At 48.7% G+C, this 27,243-nt stretch overlaps 2 protein-coding genes across 2 annotated transcripts; both read right to left on the bottom strand.

Moving 5' to 3' along the window:
• Nucleotides 1-709: 709 nt before the first annotated feature.
• On the bottom strand, nucleotides 710-2,965 carry LOC114117829 (uncharacterized protein C9orf85 homolog). The gene has a single exon (XM_042231394.2). The coding sequence runs from the start codon at nucleotides 2,873-2,875 to the stop codon at nucleotides 2,411-2,413; it is 465 nt and encodes a 154-aa protein (XP_042087328.1). The 5' UTR covers nucleotides 2,876-2,965; the 3' UTR covers nucleotides 710-2,410.
• A 3,242-nt stretch (nucleotides 2,966-6,207) lies between these two features.
• ZSWIM9 (zinc finger SWIM-type containing 9) lies at nucleotides 6,208-27,241 on the bottom strand. Its single transcript, XM_060398721.1, has 2 exons — nucleotides 20,170-27,241; nucleotides 6,208-9,189 (listed from the first exon to the last, which is right to left on the bottom strand). The coding sequence occupies exons 1-2, from the start codon at nucleotides 20,608-20,610 to the stop codon at nucleotides 6,976-6,978; spliced, it is 2,655 nt and encodes an 884-aa protein (XP_060254704.1). The 5' UTR covers nucleotides 20,611-27,241; the 3' UTR covers nucleotides 6,208-6,975.
• Nucleotides 27,242-27,243: the final 2 nt, after the last annotated feature.

Here is a 27,243-nt window from a genome sequence, read left to right as displayed (position 1 = left end):
AAAAAAAATTTTTTTGGTAAGATTTCACCCCATCTCTTTTTAAAAAATTAATTTATTTTGCGGCATCAGGTCTTAGTTGCTGCACAAGGGATCTTCCTTGTGTCACGTGGGATCTTTCACTGCAGAGCACCAACTCTCTAGTTGGTTGGTTATAACTTTTCTTCCAAGGAGTAAGCATCTTTTTTTTTTTTTTTTTTTACCACGAAACACTCAGTATTGTTTTTAATAGGAAAATTTTTAAATAACTCAAATGCCCCTCATTATTAGAGGGGATAAATTGTGGTATGTAAATACAATAGAAAAAACACTAATGTAAAACTAACAAATTAGAGCTCTCGCAACAACATGGATCAGTCTCACAAACTACGTAATAATAATAACAGATAGATATAAACTAACAGGCATAGTATAAGTCTGTTCACATAAACTTCAAAACCAGTGCCTGACGCTTATTTTCAACTGTGTCAGCAAATAAAAAATATATCCACATATATCTATACAAATATAAAGAAAGTGTGGCAAAATGTTAACTGTGAATCTAAGTGAAAAGTATATAAAGGTTCATTGTACTACATTGCTACTCTTTAGGTTTGGGCATTTTCAAAATAGAAGGATGATTTTTCTTTTTAATCATTTATTAAAGTATATATTTTATACATTTTTTCTGTATGTAAATTTCATGAGAAAAAATGTAAAAATAATGTAATAAAATACATAAAAACACTTTCAAAGAAAAATTGCTATGTCTTTGTTAAACAGTGACAGACTTTATTTTCTTGGGCTCCAAAATCACTGCAGATGGTGAGTGCAGCCATGAAAGTAAAATACGCTTGCTACTTGGAAGAAAAGCTATGACCAACCTAGACAGTATATTAAAAAGCAGAGACATTACTTTGCTGACAAAGGTCCATCAAGTCAAAGCTATGGTTTTTCCAGTAGTCATGTATGGATGTGAGAGCTGAACTATAAAGAAAGCTGAGTGCCAAAGAACTGATGCTTTTGAACTGTGGTATTGGAGAACTCTTGGGAGTCCCTTGGACTGCAAGATCAAACCAGTCCATCTTGAAGGAAATCAGTCCTGAATGTTTATTGGAAGGACTGATGCTGAAGTTGAAGCTCCAATACTCTGGCCACCTGATGCGAAAAATGGACTTATTGGAAAAGACCCTGATGCTGGGAAAGATTGAGGGCAGGAGGAGAAGGGGACAACTGAAGATGAGATGGTTGGATGGCATCAACGACTCAATGGATCTGAGTTTGAGCAAGCTCTGGCAGTTGGTGATGGACAGGGAAGCCTGGTTTGCTGCAGTCCATGGGTCGGACAAGACTGCAAAGAGTTTGCTGCAAAGAGTCGGACATGACTGAGTGACTGAATTGATTTGTTAAATATTACTATTAAAAATAATAAACTTTTTGCTTTGTAATAACCAAGCATAAGCAAGAGGGCTTTTTAAAATTTGGGATATTTACCTGAGATCAGTCTATCAAAAGATACCTCCTTAAGACCAGTTTTTGAGGCTAGCAACATAAGAATGTCATTTTATTTTTCCATGAGATAGTTCTTATACAGCCATCAATTCTGAATCTTGTTTAGTTAGATACTGGATAGTGTATTCTTCTCAATAATTTTCATAAACTGCAATATGATACTCCAATACTCATTTTGGCAGATACACTAGCATATGCTACTTTAAAATATATTACAAGAAACCTCTGGATAAAAGTTTTATCATTATTCAAATATCATACACAATTCATACTGTCCATGTATTTTCTATAGGTTTTTCCAATATTCTTACTAGGATTCCACATTTTTTTAAACCCTCAAAGTCTCAGACGGTAAAGAATATGCCTGCAATACAGGAGACCAATTTTTGTTCCCTGGGTCAGAAAGATTCCCGTGGAGGAGGAAATGGCAATCCACTCCAGTATTCTCGCCTGGAGAATCAAAGGACAGAGGAGCCTGGCGGGCTACAGGCCTTTGGGGTCGCGAAGAGCTGGACGTGACTGAGTGACTAAGCACTACCATGTCTCTCAAAGATGTTCCGAGGGCTTCCCTAGTGGCTCAGTGGTGAAGAATCTGTTTTCCAGTGAAGGAGACAAGAGTGTGATCCCTGGTCTGGGAAGATCCCACATGCTGGGGAGCAACTAAGTCCATGAGCCACAACTACTGAGCCTGTGCTCTAGGGCCCACATGCGTCAACTACGGAAGCTCATGCTCCAAGAGAGAAGCTACTGCAGTGAGAAGCCTGAGCACGGCCACTAGGGAAAAGACCCCACTCGTCGCAACCAGAGAAAAGTCCAAGCAACAGCAAAGACCCAGCACAGCTGAAAATAAAGAGGGAAAACAAATTTCTTTAAAGGATGGTCAGAATTTCATGTCTTAAAACTGACTTTTACTATAGTTGTACTATTTGTCGTCTTCTTCTGCGTCATCTAAATCAATATCAAAATCTAAATCATCATCATTTTCTTCATTCCTTCTGCAGCTTCTATGGCTGGAACATAAATTATTTTCAACATTTTCTGTCTTCTCTGGTTCTTTATTAAACGGAATAACAACGTCTTCTCTCTTTCCACACTTGGCACAGACTTCAAGTTCACAGGCACATGGTCTGCACATTATATGATAAGAATCCTTCACTGTCTTTTGTAAACATCTAACACATTTTTTGGGCTTTGATAATGGTTTGTACTTGCTGTATTTTACACGCCATTCAAGAACTTCTTTACAACGCTGACATACTCCATCATGAAGTTTTGCATTAATTTTCTTGGTCTGAACACTCTTATCAAACTTGTCATTTTTGAAGCTAAAAGTATTCTGGTGCCTCTGAGGCCTGGAACGAGTCACGTTCCCTTTCTGTGAGCTCATCGCGGAAACGACAATCGTCTCGCTCTGGGACAAGGAAGATGCAGGGAAGAGTAAGTTGCGAGGAACTATCCCACGGAGCTCACGCTTCTCAGCATCTTTTAATTTCATGGCTGCAGTCACCATCTGCAGTGATTTTGGAGCCCCCCAAAATAAAGTCTGACACTGTTTCCACTGTTTCCCATCTATTTCCCATGAAGTGATGGGACTGGATGCCATGATCTTCGTTTTCTGAATGTTGAGCTTTAAGCCAACTTTTTCACTCTCCTCTTTCACTATCATCAAGAAGCTTTTGAGTTCCTCTTCACTTTCTGCCATAAGGGTGGTGTCATCTGCATATCTGAGGTTATTGATATTGCTCCCGGCAATCTTGATTCCAGCTTGTGTTTCTTCCAGCCCAGCGTTTCTCATGATGTACTCTGCATATAAGTTAAATAAGCAGGGTGACAATATATAGCCTTGACGTCCTCCTTTTCCTATATGGAACCAGTCTGTTGTTCCATGTCTGGTTCTAACTGTTGCTTCCTGACCTGCATACAGATTTCTCAAGAGACAGGTCAGGTGGTCTGGTATTCGCATCTCTCTCAGAATTTTCCACAGTTTATTGTGATCCACACAAAGGCTTTGGCATGGTCAATAAAGCAGAGGTAGATGTTTTTCTGGAACTCTCTTGCTTTTTCCGTGATCCAGCGGATGTTGACAATTTGATCTCTGGTTCCTCTGCCTTTTCTAAAACCAGCTTGAACATCAGGAAGTTCACGGTTCATGTATTGCTGAAGCCTGGCTTGGAGAATTTTGAGCATTACTTTACTAGCATGTGAGATGAGTGCAATTGTGCGGTCGTTTGAGGTCAATTGTTTGGCATTGCCTTTCTTTGGGATTGGAATGAAAGCTGACCTTTTCCAGTCCTGTGGCCACTGCTGAGTTTTCCAAATTTGCTGGCATATTGAGTGAAACACTTTCACAGCATCGTCTTTCAGGATTTGAAACAGCTCAACTGGAACTCCATCACCCCCACTAGCTTTGTTCGTAGTGATGCTTTCTAAGGCCCACTTGACTTCACATTCCAAGATGTCTGGCTCTAGATGAGTGATCACACCATCGTGATTATCTGGGTCATGAAGATATTTTTGTACAGTTCTGTGTATTCTTGCCGCCTCTTCTTAATATCTTTTGCTTCTGTTAGGTCCATACCATTTCTGTCCTTTATCGAGCCCATCTTTGCATGAAATGTTCCCTTGGTATCTCTAATTTTCTTGAAGAGATCTCTAGTCTTTCCCATTCTATTGTTTTCCTCTATTTCTTTGCACTGATTGCTGAAGAAGGCTTTCTTATCTCTTCTTGCTATTCTTGGGAACTCTGCATTCAGATGCTTATATCTTTCCTTTTCTCCTTGGCTTTTCGCTTCTCTTCTTTTCACAGCTATTTGTAAGGCCTCCCCAGACAGCCATTTTGCTTTTTTGCATTTCTTTTCCATGGGGATGGTCTTGATCCTTGTCACCTGTACAATGTCACGAACCTCATTCCATAGTTCATCAGGCACTCTAGCTATCAGATCTAGGCCCTTAAATCTATTTCTCACTTTCACTGTATAATCATAAGGAATTTGATTTAGGTCATACCTGAATGGTCATGGTTGTTACACAGCATTAACGTAACCATAGGTAACTGATACTGATACACTTGGTACATCCAATCAGTTTCCTCTTTGAGACCTGATACAGGGATGCTGACGGAAAGGGGATCAAAATCTGAGGATATGAGATTAGGGCTCCAAGTCACTATCTTTCTCAGCCAAAGGAGATAGCCTTCTTTCGAAAGAACCCATACACAAAAGGCAGAAGCACAGGGGAGAAACCTGGCATTATTTGAGCTCCCGGATTCAGCTGCACTTTAAGCCTCTGATTTCCCAGTGATGTGAATGGCTGGACCACTTTTATATCAGGCTCCTTTGTTAATACTCAAAGTGTGCTCCACAGTCCAGCAGCAACCGCATCACTGGAGAACCTTACGCAATCTTGGAGGCTTCCCTGGTGGCTCAGTGGTAAAGATTCTGCCTGCCAGTGCAGGAGATGCCAGTTCCCTCCCTGAGTCAGGAAGATCCCCTGGAGAAGGAAATGGCAACCCACTCCAGTATTCTTGCCTGGGAAATCCAACAGACAGAGGAGGAGCCGGGCCAGCTACAGTCCATGGGGTGTTGAAAGGGTCAGACACGACTTAGCGACTAAACGACAACAATGAGAAAATATTGGGCCCCATTTGAGACTGACTGGTGATTCACCCATTCATAAAACTTGAGAAGTGCTGTGCTACTTCTGCCTAGATTTCTATCACCTGCAGGATAATTCTGCAGGAGAATCCCCCACACCACCTACAATAACAGAAACCAACTCCAACTGCCCTTAAGTATTAACTTATCTTTATCCTACTTAGGAAGCTCCCCAGTAGGCAGACTCCAGATACAGGTTTTGTTTTGTTTGTTTTTTTTTTCTTTCTTTCCTTTTGGTCACACAGTTTACGGGATTTTAGATCCCTGACCAGGGATTGAACCTGGGCCCTTGGTAGTGAGAGTGCAGAGTCCTAAACACTGGACTACCAGGGAATTCCCAAGATTTTCTTCCCCTCTTAGCTCTGTCATCATCAATGATATCCTTCATTCTCACATTTTATTAAGAGGCTTTATTATTAAGCAGATCTATGGAGAAGGCGATGGCACGCCACTCCAGTACTCTTGCCTGGAAAATCCCATGGACAGAGGAGCCTGGTAGGCTGCAGTCCATGGGGTTGCTAAGAGTCGGACGTGACTGAGCAACTTCACTTTCACTTTTCACTTTCATGCATTGGAGAAGGAAATGGCAACCCACTCCAGTGTTCTTGCCTGGAGAATCCCAGGGTCGGCGGAGCCTGGTGGGCTGCCGTCTAGGGTGTCGCACAGAGTCGGACACAACTGAAGCGACTTAGCAGCAGCAGTAAGCAGCTCTAGGCCTAACTATCTCATTCTGGGGCTTCTCCTTAGGACTGAGAGAACTTTTAGAAGTCTCCTGCCCTAAGCAGACCCATTGGCCTGGATCAGGCCACACGCCCCATCTTAAACCAATCATTGGCAAGGACTAGTCATTGGACGAAAGCATCCACAGATGTTGGCAAGCTGTCCAGGCAAGGGAGGATGGGGCCTGAGCTGCCATGGAGATGGATTCATTTTGGGCCCCCACATTTCATCAAGCCCCTGTAGGGCCTGTTGGTAGAAAAAAAAAATGGAGGAACGCTGGACCTTTTCCACTGTCCTCTGGGTCTGGGCCTCCCACCCACCCCCAACAAGCCAAGAACTCAGCACAAAAACCAAAATAGTACTGTTTTATTCCAATCTTGAAGTGCCAGAGTCCAGATGGTTCCCCTCCCCCGCTGGAGAGCCCCCAGCCCATCCCATCAGACCCCCAGGGCCCCCCTGTTATTCTGTCTCTTCCAGGAATGACCAACCAGTAGGCGAAGGCGATCCAAGACTCCTGGCCTCAGAGAAATTCCCAGATCAACGCCCTCCCATTTCTTTTCTCCCCTTCCTTTCTTTTGCGGGTTCCTTTCCCCCTTCCCTCTGCTTCATCCTCACATCCTCCTCCCCTCCCCCACCCTCTCCCTCTCCAACCCTCCTGCTTGTCTCCATTTCTTCGTCGTTTCTGCCTCTTCCCTTGTCCTCTCTCCTCCATGTCTCCTTTGTCCTGCCTCCCTCCCCTCTCCTTCATCCCCCTTTGCTTTTCTCCCTCCTCCTGCCAGGCTCTCCCCACATCCTGGTGTCCTCCCCTCCCCCAGCTCTATCCCCTTCCTTCTCCTGTCTCGTCCTGACCCTGTCTACACTCTCTCACCCCAACTTTCCTCTCCGAGGGAGAATCCCATGGCCACCACCATCCGCCACGGGACCTCAGAGATCACACTGTCGGCTCCCCCTCGGATCCAGAGAGGCCAGCTGCCAAGATGGGACCCCTGGGCACCCTAGGAGGTGGCCGGGGACGGAATGGGGTGGCCCTCTCGGCCTCAGCCCTGTTATCTTTGGGATCGCAGCGTGCCCTCTCGCCCCCACCGTGGAGGGTCACGGGCAGGGGCCGGCAGGCTCAGGGCTCGGGGGCCCTCCCCCAGCAATCCCTGAGCAGGTCCATGTGGAATAAGGCTGCCCCGGTGAGGAGGCGCGCGGCGAACACGTGGCGGCAGGGCAGGCGGCGCGCCGCGTGGATGGAGCAGGAGCAGCGCGTCAGCGCTCCGTCCAGGAAGAAGTCCGAGGTGCCGTCCTGCAGGGCGAAGCCAGTCCCGGTCCAGTGGAAGCCGCGGGTCCCGTGCTGCCGGGCGAAGGCCAGCTCTTCGGCCACCAGCTCCGCCAGTTCTGGCCCGCAGGCTGCTCGGAACTTGGCCAGCGGCTCCCAGTCCACCTCCTCGTCCCCTGAGGGGCAGCACGGCCTCTTTGGTTCCCTTGGGCCTTCTCCTCCACTTCCTTCCTGCGAGCTCCCCCCGGGGGCCGGGTACCTCCTCCTTCTCGCTGCCCTCTCTGGGTCACCCTCCGACACGGTCCCTCCTGGGGCACTGCACCGGACTCCATCCCCCAGCCCTAGACAGCCCCCTCCTGGGTCCCCACACTCCCTGCCCTGCCCACCTCTGCTCTTGGGGCTGCCAGCCTGGGCACCCCCTCCGTCTCCATTCTCCAGGCCTGCCCCCCTTGGGTCCCCCAGCTGGATCAGAACTACATCCTCCAGGCCCCTTCTTCTTTTGACACCCAACCTCGCTCCTCCTTCTCTAGTCTCTGGCCCCCTCTGCCTCCCATCTCCCCACTGGGGCCCCCTGGAGTCTCCATTCTCGGGGACCAGTTCCAGGGCCTTCTCCACAGGGACCCCCTTCCAGTTTCTGACCTCCAGCCCCGTCTCCTTCTCGGCTTCCAAATGCAGCCCCTTCCAGTCCCTGGTTTTCAGGCCACTTACCTGCTCATCGTGCAACTTGGGCCCCCTCCAGGAGCTCCCATCATGACTCCTGGCCCTCTCGCAGTCAATCTGGGTCCCCCTCCCGTCTGCTGTCTCCAGTACCCTAACCCTTCGATCCTCCAGCTGCGCCAGCCTCCAGGTATACCCTTCCAGTCCTCTCAACCGCTGGTCCTCCACCTGTGCCCCCCTCCAGATATAACCTTCCAGCCCCCAATCTTTCTCACCCTCCAACGGGCCCCCCCTCCAGTCTCGGATCTCGGGAGCTCTCAAGCGCTCCTTCTCCAACTGGGACCCTCTCCAGACACTCCCCTCTAGCCCTCTCACCTGGTTTTCCAACTGGACCCCTCTCCAGTCTCGAATTTGCAACCCTCTCCCCTTCTCACTTTCCACCTGAGCCCTTCCCCGGTCTCTGGTCTCCAGCCCTCGGGCCCACTCCTTCTCCACCTGGGCTTCTCTCCAAAAACTCCCCTCCTTCCGCACCCCTCCCCAGTCTCCGGTTTCTAGGCCCTTCAACCTCTGGTTCTCCACCTGGGCTCCCCTCCCTGGCTCCCCCTCCAGCCAAGGGCCCGCGTCGTCGGAAACGTCGGGCGCCGCCTCCCCAGCAGCGTCGGCCCACTGCATGGCTACCAGGTCGCGCAGGCACTGCGCTACGCTGCGCGAGGGGCTCAGGCGGCGCAGTAAACGCCGGCGGTGGCCGCGCACCAAGGCGCACGCGTCCAGGTCGCGGGCCGCTTCGAAGGCGCGGAAGCGCACCCACATGTCCCGGCGCGGCGCCCAGTTGCGCTCAAAGTAATCGACGAAGGCGGCTGGGCCGTGGGCCCGCAGCTCGGCCAGGGCCTCGGCGTAGGCGGCGGGGGACGACGCGCCCGCCAGGCGACACAGGCGGGGCCACAGACCCGGGTCCTCGCGGCCAGCGCCGCCCAGCTCCTGCGCCTTGCTGAAGAGCGTCTCCAGGCCCTGCGCCCTGCAGATCTGGACGCGCGCGCCGGGCAGGAGCTGGCGCACGGCGGGCAGCTGCGCCGCCACCTCGGGCCCGGCAGTCAGGCAGCGCACGCGGCCCTTGACATCGGGCGCGCTCTGCAGCAACGAGGCCAGCGCAAAGCGCAGCAGGCTCGGCGTGCCCGGGCGCGCCACGCAGCAGGCGGCCTGACGCGCGCGGCCCGCGCCGTCCACGCACAGCACCGCCAGCAGATCCAGAGCGCCCTGCAGGCCCGGCAGCCGGTCCACCAGAAGCATGCGTGGAAAGCGCCGCAGCAGCGCCCGGGTGCGTGACGTCAGGAAGAACACGGTCTCCACCACTGCCTGGTCCTCCACGAACACCAGCTTCACCTGCGGGCGGGGGCGGAGAGGCAGGGAGAGCTGTCAAGAGGGGCAGGGGTCGTCGCCCTGCCCACGATTCCCTCCTCGGCGGGAACTGGGACTCCATTCATTCATTCATTGCTGCTGTTTTTGTTCAGTGGCCAAGTCGTGTCCCATTCTTTGCGACCCCATGGACTGTAGCACTCCAGGCTTCCCTGTCCTTCACTATTTCCCAGAATTTGCTCTAATTCATGTTCATTGAGTCTGTGATGCTATCCAACCATTCATTCATTAATGCCTGCGTTTATCCCTTTGACCAGCAGGAGGCAGTGCAGGGGAATGGTTTAAAACCCAACTTCAGATTGTCTGGGGGCTTCCCAGGTGGAGCCGTGGTAAAGAATCCGCCTGCCAGTGCAGGAAATGCAAGAGATGGGGGTTCGATCCCTGGATGGGGAAGAGCCCCTGGAGTAGGAAATGGCAAACCACTCCAGTATTCTTGCCTGGAAAATTCCATGGTCAGAGGAGCCTGGCGGGCTACAGTCCATGGGGTCACACAGAACGGGACACGGTTGAGACACTGGGCTCGCAGGCCAGATTGCCTGGATTTGCAATGCTGGCATTATCATCTAAGAGCTGTGTGGGTTTTGCTAGACAGCGTCTCTGAATGTCAGTTCCCCCTACTAGAAACTGGGTATTCATTCTTTCCTACACTCAAAGGCAGTCTAGGGTAGTGGTTCTCAAAGTGTAAGTCTTGGACCAGCAGCATCAGCATCACCTATTGGTTCCTTGACAGAAATGCATATTCCCAGGCCCTCTGAAGCCCTGCTGAGTCAGAAGTTCAGGGGGAGGGGCCCAGCAACCTGTCTTGACAAGCTCTCCCAGGGTTTCCAAGGCTTCCCTGGTGGCTCAGTGGTATAAGAATCTGCCTGTAATGCAGGACACATGGGTTTGATCCCTGGGTTGGGAAGATCCCCTGGAGGAGGGCATGGCAACCCACTCCAGTATTCTTGCCTGGAGAATCGCATGGACAGAGGAGCCTGGTGGGCTATATAGTCCATGGGGTCACAAAGAGTCGGACACGACTGAAGCGACTGAGCAGGCATGCACGCATCTGGGGTTCCCATGCACGCTCAAGTCTGCGAGCCACTGGTCTAGAACTCAAGGGCATAAACCATGGAGCCAATTTGCCTGGCTCTGAGTCCCCACACCACCACTTTCTAACCTTGTGACTTGGGCTCTCTGTGCCTCAGCTTCTTCCTTAACCTCCTAGTTTCCCAATTCCCCCTTCTGGGAAATGAGTCATTCCTTCATGCATGGATTGTCAGGTTTAGCATAGCGTCTGGAGCCAGACGGCCTGAGCTGAGACCCTGGAGCCCCCACTTCCTGGCTGTGTGTAGCTTCTGGCCACTTCCCTGACCACTATCATTTGCAAAATGATGATGATGGCGAGAGTGTGATTGGGCAGATGAAATGAATGGAAGTCTTTAGAACATCGCAGGGCACAAACGGCTTTCCCTGGTGGCTCAGTGGTAAAGAATCCACCTGCCCATGCCAAAGATCCAGGTTCAGTCTCTGAGTCAGGAAGATCCACTGGAGAAGGAAATGGCAACTCACTCCAGTATTCTTTCCTGGGAAATCGCATGCACAGAGGAGGCCGGCCAGTAGTCCATGGGGTCGCAAAGACTCGGACATGACTTAGTGACTGACCATGTACGCACGCAGCACTGACAAATAATATCACTGTTATTCAACAATACTCACTCAATAACCAGTAAGTGCTCTTGAAGTGTTTCTTATTATCATAACTATCGTCCATGCTTAAAGACCAGGTGCTCACAAAGGTCTTCTCTGAACACCCCATCTAAGCCAACACCCACCTCTCTCCAGCCGCTTCTGGCCATGGCACTTACCCCCTGAAGCGTGTTACATTTCTATTTGCTGTTTCGCTTATTGCCTGTTTGCCCTCCCTAGGATGTCAGCATCACAAGGATACTGTTTCATTTCACTTTTGGAGCCCTTGGTGCTTTGAGCCACAGCTCAATACACCCCTAGTGAGTGAGTGAATGAATGCATGAGTGTCTGGAGTGGGAGTTCAGAGAATGCTGGTTTTGAATCCTAGTTTCAAATCCATCATCCACTTTATAGCTCAGTCCCCAGCACTCAAGACTGACTCTTAGCGCCTCTGTTTCTTCACCCCACCAGATGCAATTCATCCCCTAGGGACTTCCCTGAGCGCCCAGTGGCTAAGACTCCTCGCTGTCGATGCAGGGGGCACGGGTTCGATCCCTGGTCAGGGAGCTAGACCCCACGTGCTGCAGCTAAGACCTGGTGCAAGCAAATAACGTATTTTTAAAAATTCGACCCATCCCCAAATTCCAGCAGCAACCTTCAAAATAAGTCCAGGGTCTGACCCCATCTCCCCAACCTACGGCCACTGGTCAGAACCAGCACCATCTCCCACCTGGATTATTGTAGCCACTTCCACTGGGCTCCCTGCCTCTCCCAGTCCCCCACAGAGCTGCCAGGGGGCATTTTCAAGATCAGATCACCCCCTCCTCTGCTTGCAAACCTTTCCCAGAAATTCCGATCACACTTCAAGTCAGATCCAGAGTTCACCCCACAGCTATCTGGCTGGATGATCGGGCCCTTGGACCTCATCTCCTGTCCCTCTCGTCTGCCTTGGCCTCAGCCACTCTGGCCTCATTATTTTTGCATGAAAGTCACTTAATGGGGTAGGGAGATTAGTGGCAATGAGCTTAAGTCCCTTCTACCAGGCAGGCAGCTAGGCTGTTTCAGCCAGGCCCTGCAGAGCTGACCCATAGCCGAAGAATCAGGGTTGGAATATAATCTAAGCATAGATCTCTCCACAAACTATTCTGCCATAATCTGACCTCATCCCTCAAAATGGGTTAAAAAGCAATGTAAAGTTCTCCATTTTCAAAGTAAAAGAAAAAAACAAAAACACCAAAATAATAACAACAAAAAATTCTATTAAAAAAAAAAAGTCTGCTGCTGCTGCTGCTAAGTCACTTCAGTCATGTCCGACCCTGTGTGACCCCATAGACGGCAGCCCACCAGGCTCCCCGGTCCCTGGGATTCTCCAGGCAAGGATACTAAAGTGGGCTGCCATGCCCTTCTCCAGGGGATCTTCCCAATCCAGGGATCCAACCCACATCTCTTATCTCTCCTACATTGGCAGGCAGGTCCTTTACCACTAGCACCACCTGGGAAGCCCTTAAGAATATTGGGAGGACACAGATGTTCAGCCCACTGAAAGCCTCAAACTGAAAACAACTCAAACATCCACTAACAAGAGAATGCCTAAACACACTGTGCTATGTCCAAGTTGCTTCAGTCGTGGCCGACTCTGTGCGACCCCGTAGACGGCAGTCCACCAGGCTCCCCCATCCCTGGGATTCTCCAGGCAAGAACACTGGAGTAGGTTGCCATTTCCTTCTCCAATGCATGAAAGTGAAAAGTGAAAGGGAAGTCGCTTAGCCGTGTCCGACTCAGCGACCCCATGGACTACAGGCCACCAGGCTCCTCCGTCCTAGCAGAGTCCAAAAAGAACACAGAAATTGCCTTCCCCACCCTAAAATTATACATTCAGCATCTTAAGGAGTAGAGGCCTTCGATACATTTTATGGAAAAGCCTAGTCGGCTTACCACTGAATCAGTTACAGCACCGCAATCACGTTTTTCAACCATCATTAATTTTTATACCTACGATTACCTTATGATTTAATTTATCTCAGCAGATGTTTCCATCTAGGACAGCTCTGTTCAATACAGCAGCAATTTACATTTAAATGAAGACTTAAAAAGATGTAAAAATTAACTTGCTCAGTCACACCGGTCATATTTCACTGCTCAACAGCCGCGCAAGGTTAATGTCTACTCTGTGGGTTGGGGCCGATGGGACATTTCCATCAACACAGAAAGTCTTATTCGATGGAGCTGGTGAAGAAACCAATGTAAAGATAGAAGTTGTCGGATGCTAACTAGACTTACTGAGGTGATCATTTCACTATATATACAAGTATCAAAACCATTATGGGGACTTCCCTGGTGGTCCAGGGGTTAAGAACCCACCTTGCAATGCAGGGGATGTGGGTTCGATCCCTGATTGGGGAACTAAGATTCCACATGTTGTGGAGCAACTAAGCCCAGTGCTGCAACTTCTGAGCCCGACACGCTCTGGAGTCTGGGCACCACAACTAGAGAGTCATTGTTCCCAACGGAAGATCTTGCATTTGCCACAGCTAAGACCAGACACAGCCAAGTAAATAAATAAAAATAAGTAAATATTTAAAAAAAAACCTCTTACGTTGTATACCTGAAACTAACAGAATGTTATATGTCAACTACATCTCAAAAAAAGAAAAAAGAAGGATAAATGACAAGGTTCTACTGTATAGCACGGGCTTCCTGGGTGGCTCGGACGGTAAAGAGTCCTCTTCAATGCAGGAGACCTGGGTTAGAGCCCTGGGTTGGGAAGATCCCCTGGAGGAGGGCATGGCAACCTGCTCCAGTATTCTTGTCTGGAGAATCCCCATGGACAGAGGAGCCTGGTGGGCTACAGTCCAGGGGATCGCAAAGAGTCAGACACGACTGAGTGACTAAGCATAGCACTGTATCTCACAGGAAACTATATTCAAAATCCTGTGACTAACCATAGTGGAAATAATGGAAAAAAGAACGGATATGCAGGTACAACTGAATCACTTTGCTCTACAGCAGAAAGTAACACAGCACTGCAAATCAACTATACTCCTGTTACAAAATAGAAACGAAAAGAAAATATTAACAGATACAATGGGTTAAAACACCCCAGAACAACCTTGCATGTTTCCATCGTATTAAGTAAGTTCTTATCTTTTTCTCCTTGTAAAAAGAATAAGAGAAAAACAAATACAGCAAAGGGCTTCCCAGGTGGTACTACAGGTAAAGAACCCTCTTGCCAATGCTGGAGATGTGAGAGATGTCGGCTCGATACCTGGGTTGAGAGGATCCTCTGGAGGGGGTACGGCAACCCACTCCAGTATTCTTGCCTGGAGAATCCCATGGATAGGGAAGCCTGGCAGGCTACCAGTCCACGGGGTGGCAAAGAGTCCGGACATGACTGACGAGAAGCGACTTAACACACACGTGCAAAGTGCTGGGAAGAACTATCTCCACGGTTCTGTGGCATTAACTCTTTCAACCCCCACAAGAATCCTGAACAACAGGGCCTGTTATTACCATCCCATTTTTCACATGGGGAAACTGAGGCACAGAGCGGTTCAGTTGCTTGTCTGGGGTCACACAGGTAGTAAGCAGCAGAGCTGGGATTTGAACTCAGGCACTCTGGGCCCAGGGTCCATGCTTCTGACCACTAGACCCTTCACAAAAGTGATCGGGCCTGCCTCCCAGGCTTCCAGAGTGAGGTGCACAGTGGATGGTAGGGCACAAGCAGGAATGAGGCAGCCGGGGGAGGAGCAGCTTGGAGGATGCGAATGAGCATGGGTACCATCTCAGACCCACAGATCGGCGGCCCTGGGATGCACCATCCATAGACCAGATTCCACATCAGGATGTGATGTGAATATTGGAAACCATACCACTTAACACCCCCCACCCACACATCTTCCTATATTCAGGCACACAGCCTCCTTTTTCACATGTACGGAACAACAGAATTACATGCGGACAGTGTCCAGACTGTCCCCACCCCCCAAAAAAATGAAGGAACAAAAATAATAGCTAAATAGCCAAATCATATAGAGCTTCCAACTTTCTGGGCACTGTTCCTTACACACACACACACACACACACACACACACACACACACACACACACCCCTACAAAAACAACAACCCTAAACCCTATGAAAGTGTCAGTCGCTCACTCACGTTTGACTCTTTCCAACCCCATGGACTGTAGCCTGCCAGGCTCCTCGGTCCATGGGATTCTCCAGGCAAGAATACTGGAGTGGGGAGCCATTCCCTTCTCCAGGGGAATCTTCCTGATCCAGGGATCAAACCCAGGTCTCCCACATTGCAGGCAATTCTTTATGGTCTGAGCCACCAGACCCTAAACCAAGCCCCCAAACCCTATGAAGTAGTATCTTTGATTATCTTCATTCTACAGATGAACAAACCAAGGTCCAAAGAGGTGATGTATAACTCGTGTTCACAACTTACGGGATGTTCCCCAGCCAGAAAATGGTACCGCTAGAATGCATATCACATTTTTAGTGTACGTCCACGTAAAAGCAAATTTCTAGCTGTTACTGTATCACCTCCGAAATGACTAGCCTGATGTAAAACACAGGACACAGAGAAGATTCACTTTGGGAGCCAACAGGAGGCAGGAAGGCTGAGACTGAGCCGTGAGAGACCAGGGTAACCACAGACCAGGGGGTGCATGAGCCCCAGATTCAGACAGGGCTCTGGGATACCCTCGGTGAAACGGCTCTATAAGCCCATGCTTGTCTTTTTTACCCGCCAGCCAGCCAAGTGGTTGGAGTTTTCTCAGGGGGATTTGAGCGGCCCCAGAGGAAGAACAAAAGATGCTAACGTCTGGCAGGTCCCAGCATACAAAGCAAGATGCAGAGGAGTGGGTGTGATGTGCTGCCTTGCTGGGGGAGGGGTGAGGGGAAAGAAGATTAAAAATAAACACATGCAAATGTTATCTGTGCAGAGAGCTGTGCCGTTCTGTACAGAAGCCACTAGCCACATGGGGCTACTGAAATTTCCGTTCGTGTAATTCAGTGAAGAATTCAAGGGACTTCCCTGGCAGCCCAGTGGTTAAGACTGCACACCTCCACTCCAGCAGGGCATGGGTTTATTCCTTGGTGGGGGAACGAAAGTCCTGCAAGTCACAACTTAAAAATCCGGCACAGCACAGCCAAATAAAATAAAATAATTCAGTTCCTCAGTCAGACTGGCCATATTTCCATATTTCAAGCACTCAATAACCACATGAGCTAGCCTACTGAACAGCAAGACACAAATCATTTCTAGCATCACAGAAAGTTCTGCTGGACAGCGCTGGGCTATAAAACAGAAAGATACAAATGATGGATAAGCCACTGAATACTCTAGCAGCCTCTGAGGAGGAGCCCCGAGGGACAGGATACGTCAAGCAGACTTGTCACTACATACCCTTCGTACCTTTTGAATCTAGGACCACGTGACCATCTTACATATTCAAAACACCAGTACTTAAAAAAATTTTTTAAAAGGAAGAGCCCTTTCACTAGTCTGTGTCTTGGTTTTCTGGAACTTCTTCATTTCTTTCAAAAGTATTAAGGCAAGTCGATATATAATCCTGCAATCCCACTCCTGGGCATACATCCAAAGAAAACTCTTAATTTGAAGAGATACATGCACCCTTAAGTTCACAGCAGCACTATTCACAAGAGCCAAGACATGGAAGCAACCTAAATGTCCATGGACAGAAGATGAATTGGCAAAGAAGATGTGTGTATGTGTGTGTGTGTGTGTGTATGTATGTAATGGGTTTCCCAGGTGGCACCAGTGGTAAAGAACCTGCCTGCCAATGCAGGAGACATAATACACCCAGGTTCAATCCCTGGGTTGGGAAGATCCCCTGGAGGAGAGCACAGCAACCCACTCCAGTGTTCTTGCCTGGAGAATTCCATGGACAGAGGAGCCTGATGGGCTACAGTCCATAGAGTGGGAAAGAGTCAGACATGACAAAGTGACTTGGCGTATACACACACACACACACACAACACAGGAACACTACTCAGCCATGAAAAAGAAGGAAGTAACGCCATTTGTGGCATCATAGATGGACCTAGAGATTATCATCCTAAATGAAGTAAGCCAGACAGAGAAAGACAAATATCATATGATAATGCTTATATGCGGAATCTGAAAAAAGTATACAAGCGAACTTATTCACAAAACAGACATAAACTCAAAGACTTAGAAACAAGAAGATTTATGGTTACCAAAGGGCAAAGGCAGGGGGAGGGATAAACTAAGAGTTTGGGATGAACATATGCACACTGTGCTGGGCTGTGCGTAGTAGCTCAGTCGTGTCTGACTCTGCGACTCTGTCCATGGGGACTCTCCAGGTGAGAATACTGGAGTGGGCTGCCATGCTGTCCTCCAGGAACATATGCACATTACTATATATAACAGACAAGCACCAAAGTTGAGTATAGCACAGGGAACTAAACTCTACATTTTGTAATAACCTATAAGGAAAAGGAACAAATGTATATATATGCATAACAGAATCACTTTGCTGTATACTTGAAACACAACACTGTAAATCAACTATACTTCCATCGAAAAAATTAAGGTAGGGCAAGTCACAGACCCAGGACCAACCTCAGTTTAGGCTGGATTTCATGACAGCCTCCAAACTGGGAGCTAGAAGGATGATCCACTGACTTTGGAGTCTTTCCAATATGAACATGCTGCTTCTTGCAGGGGTGACCCTACACAGAGTGTTTCCAGGGAAGAGCTGGAACTGACAAGGAGGGGCAGGAACCTCATTTTCAAACTGAGGAATATACAGAGTGGTAAAGAGCATGTCCTTGGATCCAGACTGTGTGGGTCTGAAGTCCAGCTCTGTTGCTAAGTAGCTGTGTGACTTCCAGCCAGTTTCTTGCCCTCTCTGTGCTTCAGTTTCCTTATTTGCAAAATGAAAATGAGAATGGTGGACTCCTTCCTTGTAGTGTGCTGGTGAGATTTTAAACAAATTACAATTTATAAAGCACTTAGGGTAGTGCCTGGAACATAGTAAGTGCCTGATAAACGTTAGTGAATTTTTCAATATTATGTGTGGATAGAGGGCTGGGTGTGAAAAAGGGCTTGTTACTGGGCACGAGGTGGAGATGGGAAGAATGCTTGGACTTGATTCTAGAGTGGGTTTGTTATTGGGAAGGGTTAATTTTGACTCCTTGCTGTTTCTGTGGCTTTAACCCTCGTTTTTTGTTTTTTTTTTTTTTTTGCTGTTTTTGTTGTTATAATCATACATGATGGCCTGCCTCAGAGAACCCTGCCCCCTCTGTCTGACCCTTAAGCTAAAGTGCCTTTGTTTAGCTCACAGGGAGATAATCTGACCCAACCCAGCTATGAATGATTGTAAAGAAAAACTAACACATTCCCCTGCCTGAGACTTGCTATTCTAGGAGGTATTTTCAAGAATTAAATGGTCTTTTTAACTTGTTTTCTTATCTCCCTCCATCTCCTATCCATAAAAGAACCTGGCATCCAGGCCCTGAGAATGTTACTGAGTCCAAGCTCACTCTGCTCGCTGCACAATAGGCCAATGAATCCGAGAGACGAGGTGAGGTGTTGAGGCAAGGAAGAGACTTCAATCGGAGAGCCGGCAGACCAAGAAGATGGCAGGCTAGCACCTCAAAATAAGCATCTTATTGGGATCTGGACGCCAGGCTGTTTTATAGATCAGATACAAAGAGGCAATGAGGAACTCAAGCCAAAAGGCAGAACAGAGAGGGAGATGCAATGGGGAAGTAAAGTGAAAGGGTCTTCAGTCTTGCAAAACATCTCCAAGGGAATGTCCAGCCTTCAGAAGGGGTGTGTTACTCTCTTCTATTCACAGGTGGGCAAGGACAAACTATCTCTCCAGGAGTTGAACAAAGGCACTTTAGTTTACAGTCAAGCAGAGGGGCAGGGTCCTCCAGGTAAGCCACTGAGTATGATTATAGTAATAAATCAAGTCAAAGAAACAGTTTCCAACATGGAGTCAGAATTGGCTTCCTCCCAGCAACAAGGAGGTTATTTTGAGACATTAGTCAGCCATCTTCTGGGTCAGCTGGCTTTCTGCATGAAGTCATATTCCTTCCTTCAACAGCTCGGCCCTTGGGTTTATTGGCCTCTTGTGCAGCGAGCAGAGTGAGCGTGGAGTTGGTAACAGGTTCACACCTCGTTTTTATCCTGAGTTGGGACCTCTTCCATGCATGAAACCACAGCCAGGAGAAAGGAGAAACCAATTTTTTCTCCTCCTTCCTTCTCTTCCTCCCTCCCTTCCTTCCTTCTTTCCCTTCAAGCCCTCCCTGGCTCGGAAGTCAGGTCAAACCAGCAGACAGATTCCTCACAGGGGAGCAGTATTCTCACCGTTCTCCCAGCACCTGGGTCTCCCCCTAGCCTCAGAGCCTCTGCAATGACTGTTCCCTCTGCCTGGAATCACTTCCTTTCAAAGACAAAATGATTGGGGGGGGGGCATCCCCTCTCTTCAGTCTGTCTCCTCAGCTTCACCATCATGTCCTCATAAAGGCCTTCCCTAACCACTCACATTAAAATAGCACGCTCGCAATGGTCCCTGTCCACACTCTTGCCCTATCCTCCTTTAGGATTCTTTCCCTACCCCTCCAACCCCTATTCATCCCATTATGTCATGGCGTACCCTCCCTACTAAGATGTGATCTGGTTGACCGGGGTGTTTTTACTTTGTGAACACGCATCAAATTCTATACTTATCATTTGCACATTTTCTATTTGTGTAGTTCAGTTAAAAAACTTTTTTTAAATAGCACCGTCCATCACTCTGGATACTTTTCTATCTAGCCCCAACTCTGTTGACCTGATATCACATTTGGACACGCCTGTCTGTGGTTTCTCCCGCAACCACTGCACGGTAGTAGTAGCCAGTCGCCACACGTGGCTATTTAAATTTCAATTCATGAAAACGAAGTAATATTTAAAAATTGGGTTCCTCAGTCCGACTGGCTACATGACAAGCACCCAGCAACCACATGTGGCTGTGGGGCTACCATAGTGGGCGGCGTGGGATCACAAGGCATTCCCATCCGGGCAGAAAGTTCTACTGCAGGGCGTGGTCCTAGAGGATGAGTTCTCTGAGGGACTGTGCGTCTTGCTGGCAGCTGCCTCTCACCCCCATCGCATGCCTCCATAAGTGCGGAATGAATGCGGAAAGGAATGAATGAAAGGCGAGAATGAAGGAATGGGAGGATGGATGGACGAATGAATGAAAGACCCGCGAGACTTGCGCACGGCTCTCCCGCGTCCCCCCCGCCTGCCTCTCGCGAGACGCTACCTTGGCCTCGGGGTCGGTGCGGAAGAGCCCTTCGAGCACGTGCAGGGCGTCCAGGACGCCGTGGTCTCGGCCCTTGCAGTAGGAGAGCAGGCGGCGCACGTCGGCTGGGGCCACGAACTGCTTGGAGATCTTGTTGGTGGTGCGCACAGGTAGGCAGGCGTTGGCCAGCAGGTGGCCCGGGCGGAAGTAGTAGGCGAACTCGAGCGGGCAGGCCGGGTGCGAGTGGGTCAGCTGGCACTCCGTCACCACGAGGCGGTCCCGCAGCGGACTCAGCTTGACAATGATGAAAGCCGGGCAGCCAGGCTGGGGGGGCCTGCGGAAGGAAGGATCACGGCCGCCAGTCACATCACCCCACTGCCCGCCCTCTTCTGCCTTCCCTCTCTCTCCTTTATCCTTAGGTTTTAACATTAAGAATTGTTGCAAGGTGGGGGAGGGATCCATTCATTATGAGTTCCGGATTAAAACATACACACTACTAACATAAAATAAACACACTATATATAAACTAGAGAACCAACAAGGCCCTACTGTATAGTGCAGGGACCTATACTCAATACCCTGTCATAACCCACAATGGAAAAGAATCTAAAGAACATGTGTCTTAACTGCATTGCTTTGCTGCACACCTGGAACTGACGCAACATTGTATCAACTCTCTTTCAATAAAATTGTGTTAAAAAGAATTGTTTGGGGCATAGAGAAGAGTAGAGGGCCTTAAGAATATGCTGGCTGTGTGACCTTGGGCAGGTTGCTTCAGGTCTTTGGGCCTCAGTTTCCTCTTAAGAGGGAGGTAACAATCATACATTTCTCATAGGGTTGTTAGGATTAAAAGAGTTGCTACCTGGAAAGTACTGGAAAATAGTGTCTGGAACATGGGGGAGGGCTGTATGTTTGCTAGAATTATATATCCACCACCCCCAGCTCTACTAAAAGTGAAGGCATGGTTTATCACACTTACCTTAATCAATCTGAAGAAATAAACCCTGTAACATATACCCCTGTATCCGCTTCTGACTTAGCAATAACAACATTGCAAGCTGAGGCCTTCTGTGAACTCTGTCCCAACTAAATCCCCTCCCTCATTCTGTCCCCAGAGGTAGCCACTCCCCAAAGGGGGTACTGAGCATTCCCACATGTGTTTTTATGTATTCATAAGCAATGGAAATGATGTTACAAGGTCTCAAAACTTTGTATACATGAAAAGGTGCTCAAACTGATTAGGTATCCAAGGAACACAAAACCTTACCGTGAGATATCTGTATTATATACAGATGTAGACACAGATACGGTAGAATATTACTCAGCCATAAAAATAGAATAATGCCATTTGCAGCCATATGAGTGTACTTAGAGACTACCATACTAAGTGACGTTAAGTCAAAGACAAATATACGACACTGCTTATACATGGAATGGAAAAAAAATGACATAAATAAACTTACTCACAAAACAGACTCAAAGACATATAAAACAAACTTATGGTTACCAAAGGGGGAAGGGGGTGGGATAAATTAGAAGTTTGGGATTAAAATATACACACTTCTATATATAAAATGGTCTTCCCTGTTGCTCAGTGGTAAAGAATCTGCCTGCAATGCAGGACACATGGGTTTGATCCCTGGCTCGGGAAGATCCCCTGGAGAAGGAAATGGCAACCCATTCCAATATTCTTGCCTGGGAAATCCCATGGACAAAGGAGCCTGGTGGGCTATGGTCCATAGGGTCGCAGAGAGTCAGACACGACTGAAGCAACTTTGCACGTACACATGCACACAAGGATATCACATCTTAGTTGAAGGAGCTGTGCAGATGTTATTGTACAGGGCAAACAGACTTTGCAAATATGATTAAATTCGGATTTGAGGTGAGGAGATGATACTAGGTTATCCAGATGGGCCCAGTGGAATCACAAGGGTCCTTAAATAAGGGGAAAAAGGAAAGAGGAGCATCAAAGTCAGAGAAAGACTGAAAGATGCTATGCTGTTGGCTTTGAAAATGGAGGAAGAGGCTGCAAACCAAGGAATGGGGGTGGGCTCTAGAAGCTGGAAAAGGCAACGAAACGGATTCTCCCCTGCAGCTTCCCGAAGAAGCACAACCCTGCTGACAACTTGCTTTAGCCCACTGAGACCCGTGTTGGACTTCTGACCTTCAGCAGTGTAAGATCACACATCTGTATGATGTGTGTGGTAAGTCATGATGTTTGTGGTGATTTGTTACAGCAGCAACTAGAAACTAATACAAGCATCACACTCTGTATAACCTTTTGTAGCTTGCTTTTTCACTCCTTAGCTCTCCAAGACTTTGTTTCATTGTTTGCTGCCTAATATTCCACTCCACAACTGTGCCAGCTGTTGTCTCCAGTTCTCCCTTCTTACAGACAACACATGAGCTAACACTCCCTTATACATCTCTATGTGCGTGAGCAAAAGCCTGTCTCAGACAGTAGTTTTCAAACTCCAGGGCATGGCCCATCACCTGGCATCAACTTAGGGAATGACATCCAGCACGGTGAAAAAGAGAATAAGGGAAAAGAAAATCAGAGTACAAAAAAGAGAAAAAATCAGAGTATATATTTCTCTGATAATGTTTAAATGGACATCTGTTGTCCGAAAGGGGGACCATGTTTCTCCATGGGGAGGTGAGATTGGCATTTTTGGTAGATTTCACGTTTATAGAGCAGGGGTCAGCAAACTTACAGGTCCTGTTGCTATACCATAGACACAGCCATGGATGATATGTAACTGAATGGGTGTGTCTGTGTGTCAATAAAACTTTATTTACAAGGATGAGCTGCAGGTTGCATTTGGCCCCAGGGCTCCTAGTCTGCCAACCCTTCTAACATAGACCATCTGGGGTCTGGTAGAGTTAAGAAGGCTCCCGGGTGGTAAATGCCAGTAGCACACCCTGGCCCCTAAAGGTTCCCACATTTTTTCTAAACAGTCCTTGAGGAGGGTGATCCTTCTCAGGATCCAACCGAGAAACCTCCAGTCTAAATACTTGGAATTGTCTCTGTTAAATCAAAGACAATTCTTTTTTTCCCTCTATGCACAAAGTAAAACCCAAGAGTTTAACAGATTTTAACAATCCACAAAAAGCATTTGAGACTTTTTGCTTAAAGTAACAGAAAGAATGCAAATTTAGAAAAATCTTCAGTGTACAGATTATTCTAAATTAAAAAAAAAAAAATGTGAAGCCGCTCTGAGGGGCTTCCCTGGTGGGTCAGATGGTGAAGAATCTGCTTGCAATGTGGGAGACCTGAGTTTGATCCCTGGATTGCGAAAATCCTCTGGAGGAGGGCATGGCAACCCATTCCAGTATTCTTGCCTGGAGAATCCCCATGGACAGAGGAGTCTAGTGGGCTACAGTCCATGGGGTGGCAAAGAGTCAGACAGGACTGAGTGACTAAGCATAGCACAGTGGAGCCGCCAGGATGGTATCAGATAAAGCTCAAAAGAATTTCCAACATGCAGCCATTTCTGATCTAACCAAATGACAAGTTCATGGGGTTCTACCCAGTACATTTGTCTAGAAAAATTCGTGGGCTTTCTCTCTGGTCTGACCTCTTTGGGCCTGGGTGTTTCAGCCCCTAGAACAAGCCCCAACTCCAGGGGAAGCCATGCGTCCAGAATAATGGACGTACCAGAGAATGGCATGTGCCCTCTATGGGGTCCCAGTATGTCACACAATGGTCCATGGCAGCCTCAATGCCCCTTCTCCCCATCTAACTGGGGGAATATTACCACGAGCCCCTCTCACTGTCGACTCCACATGGGCAGGAATTTTAGTCTGTTTTGTCTACTGCTGGATCCTCAACACCTAGAACAGCTCCAGCCCCTGGGAGGTGCTCAGTAAATACAGGAGTGAATGACTATACGCCACTGTCTGAACCCCAGGTACACCACTTATTACTCATCCCACCAAAATCGCCCACCGCCAAGTCCTGCCTATCATGCCTTCTAAACTCTCCAAACCATTCATTCCCCACCCCCACCCCCATTTCCATTGCAACCAACCTACCATAAGTTCTTTCCCTCTTCATGTAACATCCTTCTCCCTTCTTTTCATCTAGATAACTCCTACTCGTCCTTCACAAGGCAGAGCCAGCACCACCTCCTCCAGGAAGCCCTCTCTGACCATTCCTGGGCAGATTCCATCACAATATTGGTGTGATGATTTGATTGATGCACATCTGCAATGAATGCTCCCCACTGAAATCACAGCACCTAAAACACACACACCCTGCATATACTAGATGCTCAATACAACCCTCTTGATGAAATGAACAAATGCATGGTACCTAGGACCAAAATATCCTTAGGGTGTTAGCACACTGAACTCTCACATTAATGATCCATGATTGAAATAAAGATGAGAGGAAAAAGAGGGAGATAGGATGGTAATTAAAAGCCTGGGTTTTGTGGTCAAATTGTGTGGGTCTAAATTCTGGTTTTCCCTCTTAGCGGCTGTGTTATTTTGGGAAAGTCTTTTAACCTCTCTGTGCCTCAGTTCTCATCTGGAAATAGGAACTAATCTTGCAGGGTCGTTGAGAGGATTCAGTGAGATGATTAAAATATATGGTGAGAAAGGGGGCTGACATCGAATAAATAGTTAATTAGAAAGTAGCTGCTGTTTTCAAACATCTGTTTTTCTTCTAAAAGTACCCTTCCTAGGACTTCCTGGTGGTCCAGTGATTGGAACTTTGCACTTTTGCTGTCCAGGGTGCAGGTTCCACCCCTGGTTGGGGAACTAAGATCCTGCAAGTCTTGCCGTCAAAAAAACTACTGCTGCTGTGTTCTTCACTCCACTCACACGATTCTTCTGGATCTTTCAGGTTCTCAAGATCTTTGTGTTTTCAAAGGCTGGTGTGTGTTGGGAAAGGTTGGGAGTTCTGTTCTAAAGAGGGGAGTGCTGTGAGAGCTGGGAAAAGTGGGGGAGACACACCAATGGCGATTTGGGGGTCACTGTGCAACCTCCAGGAAAGGATGGGCTAGAGAGATGGCCCTTCTGTATGTTCCCTGGACCCTCAGCCCCAGCCGCCTTTCTGGCCTCTGGTTTCCCACTTCTAGTCCATCCCCTGTCAGGCCCCAGAGGGTCTTCCTACCGCAGAGCTGACCCTACTCACAGCCCTGGGGAGCACCAGGATGAATGAAGTCCCAGCTCTTGGACTCAGCCCTGCAGGTCTAGGCCTGACACCATTCCAGCCATGTCTCCTGGCCTTTCTCATGAACTCATTCCCCAGACTCTGTCCTTGTTCCCTGGACTGTGACACTGGAGAGGCCCTGCCTGAGCAGCTGGAGGGAATACAGGGGCTCAGAAGTGATGGGCCCCCACGTCCTCAGCCACCAGTTCATCAACCACCTCCAGTCCCAGGCTCCGCATCCTGGACCATCCCACTGTCCACCCAGTCATCAGGCCCAGCCCAAGGCACGGTCCTCGGCCCCTTGCTGGCCTGTTACTCCCTCCCATCCCTCCTGCCCCCTGGGTCCCTCCGAAATGTGTAGAGGGACAGTGCCTGCATGTAGTATGTGCCGTGTGTTTAAGTCACATACACACATAACACAAACATACAGAGAAAATACCACCTACTGGTCACCTCTTCCAGGAAGCCTCTGTCTTCCTCCTCTGTCCATGGGATTCTCCAGGCAAGAATATTGGAGTGGGTTGCCCTGCTCTCCTCCAGGGGATCTTCCTGACCCAGGGATTGAACCAGCGTCTCCTGTATCTCTTGCACTGCAGGTGGATTCTTTACCACTGAGCCAGCTGGGAAGCCCATTAATATATTACTTCTCCCATTTTCCCAGGGAGGTAACTGAGGCCCAGAAAGGGGATGTCACGAGCTCAGCGTCATGGGCTGATGAGCAGTGGAGCCATGGTGGGCCCCAGGCTGCCAGCTTCCTGCTCTATGCACGTGACTCCTGTAACAGTTTTTATGTATTGAGCTGCCCAGTGTTCCAGGCACTGGAAAGCCGCCTTCCTGCTCACAACAGCCCTTTCCATAGATGAGAAAACTGAGGCTTGGAGATGTGAAGTTCATCGCCCAAAGAGACCCACCCAGGAAGCGGTGGAGCCGGTCTCAAGCAGCCTACAGGCAGAGCCTGTGTTCTTAAGCGAACCCCTCTGTCCCTGGCTCCCCACCCAAGGGTCCCCAACTCATACACGGACAGGGGCCAGACAGACAAAGGAAGTGGCAAAGGAGGAGGTGGCAGAGAGTGGTGGGGTCTGGGGCAAGCCTGAGTGCTAAAGCCCCATCTGATTGGGGTGGCTGCCTGCCACACAGGAACAGGGTCTCAGCCTCCTCCTGAGTTGCAAGGGAAGCTGGAAGCCCAACATTGTATGGGGAATGTGCAGGGTTTAAAATTAGGGTAAGTTAAAATACCCCTGGCCCCTTGGTTGTGTCTCCTAGCCCTCTTGGATTCCTCAAGCCCTCTGAAGCACTACAGTTAGAGGGAACTATTGTCTGTGAGCTTGTTCATATCATGTCACTCTTCTGTCCCTTTTGAAAGCAGAAGGGCTGGGAATTTGTCTGTCTTGCTGACCCCCCTCCCCTCACCTCCCCCCAAGTGAAATATCCCTAGCTCCTGGCAGGGGACCTGGCCCTGTATTTTCTGAATGCATGGATTTTTTTGTTATTGCTGTTGCTGTTTTTGTCCTGTGGCTTTCTCTGCAGCTAGCCTCTTCGTAGGTGTCCTAAATCTGGGCTCTCACCTGTTTTTCTGGCTGGCTGGTGTTTTTGGTGCCATGTCTCTATGTTTTTGGAATTTTCTTTTTTAATGTCTCTTGGGTGTGTGTCTGTCTCGCTCTGTGCATCTCCACGGGTCTCTTATAAAATCTCTAAGTGGAGGCCATACTTTGCAAGTGGCTTTCCATCCCTCCAGCAAACTGCCTCTGTCTCAGGAAACTTCCCTCCTTGACCCTTTTAGTCTCTCTTCAAGGTTTAGCGGTTTCAGTTGCCATCTCTCCCCTCCCGGTCTCGCTGCTTCCCCCTCCCCCGGGACGCACATCCCCCCTCCCCCCGTCAGCCCCAGCCCGGCTCACGCACCCCACGGCGGGCCGGCTGGGCGCGCGCACGTCCTT

Source organism: Ovis aries, chromosome 14, assembly GCF_016772045.2.
Source record: "Ovis aries strain OAR_USU_Benz2616 breed Rambouillet chromosome 14, ARS-UI_Ramb_v3.0, whole genome shotgun sequence".
NCBI lineage: Eukaryota > Metazoa > Chordata > Mammalia > Artiodactyla > Bovidae > Ovis > Ovis aries.
Note: the sequence above shows the minus strand (reverse complement) of the source record. Positions and strands in the feature narration are given on the sequence as shown.